Source organism: Haliotis cracherodii, unplaced genomic scaffold (genome assembly GCF_022045235.1).
Source record: "Haliotis cracherodii isolate W230 unplaced genomic scaffold, xgHalCrac1.p SCAF_3, whole genome shotgun sequence".
Classification (NCBI taxonomy): Eukaryota; Metazoa; Mollusca; class Gastropoda; order Lepetellida; family Haliotidae; genus Haliotis; species Haliotis cracherodii.
Window position 1 is genome coordinate 53,448,713 of NW_027266286.1, and position 10,103 is coordinate 53,458,815.

The 10,103-nt window shown below is 41.7% G+C and overlaps 1 protein-coding gene across 2 annotated transcripts; it reads left to right on the forward strand.

The window, feature by feature from the left end:
- Positions 1–269: 269 nt before the first annotated feature.
- Positions 270–7,258, forward strand: LOC139473683 (uncharacterized). 2 transcript variants are annotated; one of them, XR_011653962.1, is made up of 2 exons: positions 270–344; positions 6,109–6,148. XR_011653962.1 is itself a non-coding variant. In XM_071256383.1 (2 exons), exons 1-2 carry the CDS (start codon positions 3,258–3,260, stop codon positions 7,256–7,258), a joined length of 1,194 nt encoding a protein of 397 aa, XP_071112484.1. The 2 variants fall into 2 exon arrangements, 1 of the variants encoding a protein (XP_071112484.1); XM_071256383.1 differs by lacking the exon at positions 270–344 and adding an exon at positions 3,258–3,301 and having other exon boundaries at positions 6,109–7,258.
- Positions 7,259–10,103: the final 2,845 nt, after the last annotated feature.

Here is a 10,103-nt window from a genome sequence, read left to right on the forward strand (position 1 = left end):
CATAATAAATATACAATTAGTCTTTACATAACACCTACAGGTATTTACCTGCGCGTTAACAATGTCAATATCTAGACACAAAGTAAATATACCCCTCACGCTACAATAACTGATCAGCAAACAATTACCACCCTGCTTCTCGCGGTAACTTTACCCATAGCCATTCAAACATTTCGCGAGGAAGGGTCGCGAGAGCTCGGCCACCCTCGTGAGCGTTCTAGCTACCTTGACAGGTTGGGGTAGATCGACGTACCTGTAGATGGGGAGATAAAACTGGTTACCTGCCAGGTAGATTCACCTACATATTGAACATTTACCTGGTCAAGTACACACAGTAATTACAGGTAAGTAGTACTGAGGATGTCACCGCATTGAGGTATGTTAATGATTGATAGATTCAATATTGTAGTGTGTCGTGCGGTTTGTGTTCAAATAGCTGTAGCGGGACTTGGAATTAGCGATTAACGGATTGAATAAATAATTAAGTATTTAAATGGCCTTCAAATGCACGTTCGTAATATCCATTTACCACACTGAGTGACTAGCTTCCATACTGATTTGGACATAAAACAGTAAATGTGTGCATACCGTTATGATATATTAATATGGCGACCCAAATAAATATTTAATAATTTTTATGTTGAGATATTACTGATGTAGATTCAGTAATTGATGTTCATATTTTGACATTCTTTATGAGAATATAAGATTAAAACACTAATCCGTGTGTGTCATCGATTTCCGACGGCGTCGCATGGGGAGGCTAGGATCTCCTTAGAGGGGATTATCTGGAAGATAAGCAGGCATATCCCACGCCGAGTTGTTCTTTGTTATAAACATGCTTATATTAAAAAACACATAACCAGATCATATAGTGCTGGCTGCACTTGTGTGTCTGCATTGCGAAGGTGTTGACATTGACTGTGACACAAGCTCGCGTCTCGCTGGGAGGTACACTAGACAGTCATCGTCGTGTCTACAGTAGACGGTCGTTGTCGTGTCTACAGTAGTCTGTCATCGTCGTGTCTACACTAGACTGTCATCGTCGTGTCTACAGTAGACGGTCGTTGTCGTTTCTTCACTAGACTGTCATCGTCGTGTCTACAGTAGACGGTCGTTGTCTTGTCTACAGTAGATGGTCGTTGTGTCTATACTAGACTGCTATCGTCATGTCTACAGTGGACAGTTATCGTCCTGTGTGCTGTAGACGGTCATCGTCATGTCTACGGTAGTGAGCGAGTGAGTATTGTTTTTTTACGCCGCTTTTAACAATATTCCAGCAATATCACGGCTGGGGACACCTGAAATGGGCTTCACACATTGTACCCATGTGGGGAATCGAAACCGAATCTTCGGTGTGACGAGCGAACGCTTTAACAGTAGACTGTCATCGTCGTGTCTATAGTAGACCATCATTTCCGTGTCTACAGTAGACTATCCCAGTCGTGTCTACAGAAGACGATCATCGTCGTGTCTACAGTAGACGATCACAGTCGTGTCTACAGTAGACGATCATCGCCGTGTCTACAGTAGACCGTTATGTTCGTGCCTACAGTAGACTGTCATCGACGTGTCTACAGTAGACCGTTATTTTCGTGTCTACAGTAGACTGTCATCGTCGTGTCTACAGTAGACCATCATTTTCGTGTCTACAGTAGACTATCACAGACGTGTCTACAGTAGACGAGCATCGTCGTGTCAACAGTAAACTGTCATCGTCGTGTCTACAGTGGACCGTCTTATTTGTGTCTACATTAGACTGTCATCGCCGTGTCTAATGAGCGCATCAGTTGTGTCGCTTTCAACAGTATTTCTGTTACTTCAGAGTGTAATACGGGTAAAGCAGGTCCCACGAGCATGGGCTGGCGCTGACAAACCTAGAAACATACCCAGGACACCAGAAAAATAAATATAAAAAGTCCAACTCAAGTCAAGAATGATTTGCCAATTCTGGATTGCCTCAGCTAAGGATTGTTCTAGGCTCCATTTGTGTGTGTGTGTGTGTGTGTGTGTGTGTGTGTGTGCGTGTGCGTGCGTGCGTGTGCGTGCGCGCGACTAACGGGATCGGATTTCGTCGGAATATACTACAAGCATGTGATTCTATCCCGGAACCCCGACGACGTAGAATTTTAACACCTTCATGGTAACCGCATCACTATCAGTGAGTGAGTGAGTATGGTTTTACGCCGCTTTTAGCAATATTCCAGCAATATCACGGCGGGGGACACTAGAAATGGGCTTCGCGACGAGCGAACGCTTTAACCACTAGACTACCCGACCGCCCCGCATCACTATCAGATAGTGATTCATAAACACATAAGGGATGGTGGGGTAGTCTAATGATTAAAGCGTTCTCTCGTCACACAAAAAAACCCGGGTTCGATTCCCCTTATGGGTGCCCGTGATATTGCTAAAAGAGGCGTAAAATCATACATATTCACTCACTCACTCTCTCATAAACACATGCTCAAGACAAAGTAAAAAGAGCACGCTGGCCTGTAACGGGACGGTGGTGTGACCAATTTAAATCTTCGCGGCGTAAAACAATACTCACTCTTCAGTCAACAAACGCCTCCCATCGGTAGGTGTCCGATATCCATACCCACCATAGAGTGTGACTGACAAAGATTTGGCCGACACATTCGACCCTGGCGTGGCTGCTTCAGTGTGAATTCGAAAACCAACGGCTGGTGTACTTCGCTGTTCCTTCAAGATTTTCCAAAATTTATTTTCTCACACCATACAAAGCGCCGTGATATATCAGACTACTCAATAACCACGGTGTAGACATCACTCAATGCTCTGCACCAGCAAAAACTACCTTCACGTCATGATTTTGCCTTGTTCTAGATGTCGTGCTTTTTGTACGGAACAAATGCTCGAAAACATTTGAATTCTTAATACAACAAACATAATAAATATGTGAATGTCTAAATAAACAAATGCCGAAACGGACATCGCTGAAACAAACAAAAAATAAAAGAAATAAAAAAACCCGTTCAAATATGAATATCAATTTATAACAGGATCGAAGTTTGCCACAGATTTTCTATCGGACAAAATACCGTTAAGATATGATTCTTCACAGTGACATGCACACTAACCCCACGGTAACCTCGGCCCTGGTGGTGTCGGGGTCTAAGCGTGCGATCTTGATAAGAAAGCAGGGGGTATTCTGTCACCCTGTCTCACGCAGTCGCCACCCCTTGTCGCTTGTAACCATAACAACGTGACCAGGTGCTCACGAGGATACTGAGATGGCATGGGATATCAGTAGATGTACCTTCCATGGCAAAAGCAGGTAGTAGAACCATAGATCGTCGGGGTGGGTAGGGAAGAGGGCTGGGGGGAGAGGGTGTACGTGGAACGTGTGTCATGAATGTAAGTTCTAACCCAGACAACAGTCTGCACATATTTGACAGCACGTTGTGTCTATATATACTAATTTTACGTTTATTAAATGCATTATGGAATATTTAAACATGTTTAAATATGTTACGATTAAATCATTATTACTGTTTAAACTACATAATTATTTGTCAATGTGTCATGACACAGCGGTTTTTGAACTTAATAAATTTGCTTAGTTAGATATGTAAATAATTTTTTTTAAATCGTCAGTTTTAATTATCTGCCAGTATTTAACATTGCAAGCAGTATATATTTCTCCTAGTAACGAGCAATGCAATGCGCATGTGACACGATTGATTATATATCTACTAAGTACATATGGCTTCATTCGTAGTCATATCTGGCATACGGGGATATGAATTATATGTTCAACTAAACATGGAAGTTTTGGGTATCAACAGGTAAGTGTGCTATATTAAAACTCCAAACAGGGTTGCCACATGACTAGTGTCCGCTACATGTACACTGTATGTTAGCCCGAGCTGTGAAACGGTTGTTTGACTTGTAAGCTCGTGTAACGTAAATGTAACGAGACCATTGTGGGGCTATAATCTGGGACCTGTGTAACAATATGATGTATGGTTTACCTCTATGGCCATACTGATAGGTAGCATGCATGGGGTAGACACACGACTGCGCACTGGTCCATAACTGATTTCTTGTCATACAGCAGACGTATCGGGAATATTATCGATTTCAAAAGAAATGCCGTGTGATTTACTGCTCATCATTGAGGTGAAAAACACGGCAATCTGTGTACACGCAGTGACATTCATCTAATCTACTAATCTGAACGATACACGATTCTTGGAGCTGGTGTGCCTGTTCATTGATCATGTGTCAAGTTAGGGTTTTAGATATACGTATATTTCAGTAGACTGCATGTGTGTTATCTCAGATCGAACCTTTAGTTTTATCAGAATGTTTAAGTGTGCGGCCTAATTAATAAGTAACTGTACTGTTAGACATATTTCATTGTAATCTTTATAAAGGGCCGGTTGCTCTTCACGGAATAAACGTTATCATAAAAAAGTTAGGACGTATGATATCGCTCTGCCTAACGCAACCTCGCTTAGCTGCATGGCTGCATTTACACTTTTTTTCTTTTTTTAAATGTGTATGTACATATATATATATATATATATATATATATATATATATATATATATATATATATATATATATATATATATGGGGTCATTAGGCACAGCGTCAATTCAAGGGCGACTTCCTCTTGTACATTGAAAGCATTGATTGTGAGTTAAAATTAGTTAGAAATATCATATCTCATAGAAATATGTTGCGTGTTGCTATGTACATTAACTATAAGAGGAGGGCATGGATGACCGCAATACTGAGGTGTGTCCCTCTGGCGTGCCAGGAACCTATGATAGTGGATTCGAATCCCGGTTAGCCCCGATTATGTTTCTAGATTTGTTAGCACCACACCTGTGCTCGTGGGATTCATCAAGGTGGCAAAAACATCTGAGACCTGCATCACTTCGGGCTTTCCTCCCACATTAAGCTGACACGCCGTGATATAACTGGAATACTGTTCAAAGCGGCCTTTAACCCTACTCACTCTCTAATAGTGAGCTTAAGCTTTCCGGATCACCATTTGTAGATTTTACAAAAAAATATTTCGTTTTTTTTTCCAATTAAATTCTGATGTCATTTGAATACAGCATCTCAAATATGTCTAATGTTGCCCGTCTCCTGGTCAGTATATTTAACCAACCATGAGATAAGGGACTTTATGGGTGAAAAATCACGTTTTGACTTTTCATTATATTTTAAAGCTTTTGTATCTTCGGAATACAAAAATACAATTTACAAGCTTCAGTTCAAATTTATTACATACAAACATGACATCACACAACTGGACTCATTTTCCGACTTATGACTGTTGTAATAATTGCAATTTTATAGACTTAATGTCTGATGAATTGAAAGTAGACATACACATATGCTGAAAGGTTTTGAAATAATGTTTTTATTACATTACAAACTAACGAGAGAAAAATAAGATATATTGTACAGGCCCCACACATGGCGATCTTCACTGAAGTAAGTTGACGTCAAACGTCTTTATGACGTCATAGCACCAGTATCCTAGCACCCATAATGTCCATTATTTCCTGGGGGGTCACATGCGTTATACAAATAAATCTAAGTAGATATTTAAAAATAAGTAAACGTGAGTTCCTACCATTAGACACATGCATACATCGTGCCATTTGACTGTTTATTGTGCCCCTATAGATTCTGGGGCAGAATAGGTGTCTAGAATCTGACTAATAAAGATCTGGTGATTACAAACTCTTGCCGGTGCTCACGCTATCAACCACCGGTTTCCCTAACAGAGTATCCATCCTTTGCGGAAAACCGTCAACGGGATCAACCATTGGTTAGATCAGATTATTTACATGCGACAGTGATACAATCACTCACACCATTACGTATATGTACGTACGTCTTACTACCAATGCTTGGGGCGGTTGCGTAGCCGAGTAGTAAACGCGTGCACCCGTCACATCGAAGACACGGGTTCGACTCCCAGTCTGGAGACAACGTGTGAGGCTCCTTTCTGGGGTCCTCCGCCGTGAAGCTGAGAGCGGCGTAAAACCCAACTCACTCACTCACTATGATATTTTCTGATGCGACGCATAACTTTAACTCACTCACTCACCTTTTCAGATTCAACATGATGCTAACTTCTGGGGAGAACACGACACGGGAAGATGGTAGCGGTTACAAGTATGACTCGGGCCATCCCGACTTTTACCGATGCCCTGTCTCTACTCCCGCCAACAACAGCAAACGACCATTGGAGGATTATGATCCAATTACAAACACGATAGCACCGGAACTGCATGAAAAGAAGTCGGTGATTGGCTTCTCCCGACCGTCAGTCAGCAGGAACAGAACACGTGACGTCCAGAAACCAATGAGAAAGAACGTTGAGTATTACTTCGTAGACAAACATGTGCAGCAACACGAAGCTAAGCAAACGAACACATTTTGGTTACAGTCACTGTGTGCCCAGCCAGTGACGGAGATTCTTGGGAAGTACAGGCGGAAGTCAGACTTTCAAAGAACTCGGTATATGTGGTCCAAGACGTTCTCGACCCCGGGGGAACGAGCCTTGCTGGAGGCTTGGAGCACAAACACTGGTCCTTCTCACCGCGTTGCCACATCGATGGGGATGAAAGCAGCAGGAAGACAAATATTGACATACTCTAGAGAAATTAAAGTTAGTACCGAACCATCTGTTGTGTCCTCTGCAAAGTCCACGATCTCACGGAGAACGGAAGTAGATGGCAGTGCTGATGAGTTACGTCCCCTTCCTAGATCAACATCCGGTTGTGCACGTGATCAATTTAAACGAGCGGCTCGAACTGTTACCCAAGATTCCCCCATGGTCAGAATTGATACTGGTGACGGTGACGACGTTAAGACGTCCAACATGGCGTTGAATGACGGAACAGACGGACTGCCTCAGCTATCGGGTAAACAGAGTCGTCGGAAAGGGCAGATTGTTCTTCAACAGCGGAAGTACTTCAGCGGTAACCGGAAGCATCCAGCTATACCTCATGTCCAAACGCTGAATCCAGTCAAAACTGAGGACATTGCTAAAACTCCTGACGTCATTTGTCTCATACCTTCTCAACGGACTGTGTCACCCTTTGCAACGCCACGTAACATGGTTCAATCACGTGATTCACCTTCACGGGCACCTGAGAGAGTTGGGTCGGCGCACTCAATGTCCGACATTGACAAAACACAGGTGAAGTTTCCGCTTATTGTCAGCACAAGGACTGACACAGGAGCCTCAGAACAGGGATAGAGTCGTTCGTATGCACAACATTTTGCAATCAGAATCTCCTAATCGTTTACATGTGGATCCTTGTATTTGAATATTTTCAGACGAAGTGACACCTGCACCAGAGTGTGAATATATGTTGTATAATTCTCAATATATAAGATGTTGTGCAAATTGGATTCGTTCTTTGTATTCCCATGAATATGCCCATGAGAGCCACCTATGCTGATCGCAAGAGGCGACAACATTAATCCATGGTCAGGCTCAGTGACTTTGATGATAACGTTTCCTCTTACCCCGACGTCTTGGATCATTGCTCATATTATCAATCATCGGTTTGTCTAAGTTGTTTACAGACCCTCGTCATAGATCTGGAACATTGCTTAATACGGCCTTACATAAACAAACATACAAACAAATAAATGTTTCTTGTACTGTTTTTCCAAAACATTAATACACGACACACACATGTTCAATATCTCCAAAGCATTTAGCTGAAATTTCGTTAACCTGTTTTCGTTTAGTTATCAGCTGTTGTATCTGGAGAATGGGGTATACTCGGATCTCAAATTGGATGTAATGAATTAGAAATTTACATACTGTTCTCTTCGTGTACACAGAGGCGCTACCAGGCTAATCATAGGTGTAAGAAAAAACAATGTTACGACGGCGCGATACGGACAGGTTTGGGGTATGACCGCAAGAAAATTTTAAATATTAAATACTCTTAAACTTAACACTATTTCCAGCATTTTGGGGTCCTTATGGAACAAATATTAGTATTTTATATATATATATATATATATATATATATATATATATATATATATATATATATATTAGTATTACATACACAGGTGCTTCACCAACACATTTACGACTTTCATTCAAGAAACATCTATGATGACAGATTAAATTTTAACATTAAAACGAATCGATAATATAACTTTTATGTGTTTTATGTGTTCATTCGTAGTATGTGATGGTTATTGATATTTTAACGTTAAAAGTGTAGAGTTTGAATTAATAATTTACTGCAGAGGTGGTAAATTGAGATTTACTTATAAAACAAATTGTGCTTTTTTAGGTGTAAAAAAAAATTGTTTTTTTCTTAGTTGTTAGTAATTTCTTTTCTTCTACAATGGTAGTTTCGCCCCTGGTATGGCATAAAAACCTATATACTTCTATATACTGGAGTCCATCAGCCACATTGCTGTTACTCAAGTCTGTTACACACAATGACAGTATTCCAATATTGAGATTGTTGATATGTGTTGAAAGGTTTATTGGCAATTACGGATATAATGAACTGCTTGGAATATTTGCCTATCGTCCAGCGCGCCGCGATTCCATCGGCGTTAAACCCAACTCACTCACTCTTACGTCATGCCCATGCTCGTGTTTACACCAAAATGGCAAACGTCTAATTCCTACATGTACATTATTTGGTATATTCCTCCTTAATTGTTGCACCGAGATCAACTAACATACATTTTAAACCCAACTAGACCACACTCAAAGTCAGGGTGGGTTGGGGATGTTTACAGTCCTCTGCCCTAGCTGTTCCCCTCATTACACTGACTGGTAGATCAGTAATTATCAAGGAAGCCCTGAGGGGCCTTTTACTCCCATGATTCCCCGTCTTGAGTTTAGGGGTCCGCAAGAACATTTTAAGGATGCCATTCAGCTTTCATTGAACCTATTTGAATGTTTCTAACACAAAAGCACCAAACACTGCTGCATTTTGGTTTATGGAAGCACGGGTGGCCCAGTCGTCTGAGGCGCCGCGATTCTCTGTGCATAGTTGCGTCCCTTGGGCACGCCAGAAACTTATGAATCCCTGTTCGCACCAATTGTTTCTAGGTTTGTCAGCACCATACCATAAACGTCAAGACCTGCATCACTTCGGGCACCCCGCCCACATCAAGCTGACATGTCGTGATATAACTGAGAGAGTGAGTTAGTGAGTTGGGTTTTTATACGCCGCTTTTAACAGTATTCCAGTTATATCGCGGCGTGTCAGCTTAATGTGTGAGGAAAGCCCGAAGTGATGCAGGTCTCAGACGTTAACCACTTCGGTAAAACCCACGAGCACGGATATGGTGCTGACAAACCTAGAAACATAATCGGGGCGAACCGGGATTCGAACCCACAATCATAGGTTTCTGGCGTGCCTAAGGGACGCAACTCTGCACAGCGAATCGCGGTGCCTTAGACGACTGGGCCACCTGTGCCCCCGTGATGTAACTGGAATACTGTTTAAAGCGGGGTTAAACCAAACTCACTCCCTCTTCCTTAATCATATACCCGGTTATCGCATATAAAATATACTTGACTTGACTTTGCATGGGTTTATGATGGGTACCAAACATGGGGCAGGATACGTTCTCCTTTTCGCGAACACCTGGTACCATCACGGTTTGGTATGCTTATGATTATTCGGAACCGTACAATGTAGTTTGCTTTCGGCAGAGATTTATTATGATTATGATGATCGGAAGGGTACCGGTTTTGTCGCTTAGTTGAAGTATTCCACGAAACAATAGAAAAATAGGAATTTTGAAGAGAGAGAGAGAGAGAGAGAGAGAGAGAGAGAGAGAGAGAGAGAGAGAGAGAGCATTAAAATGCATACAATATAGTACCATACAATACAATTACACGTGAACCTGGAGGTACAGCATTGATACGTCAACATATACATCACTGCAGACTCCGCACCATCATACTTACACTTGCTCTATCACAAACACGCGTAAACACACACACGCACGCACACACACAGGTAAACACATAATATTATCAGTTTCAACACATACTATTCTGTAACATGTATTCTAACACGAACAATAACAAGTACATGTTAAAACGG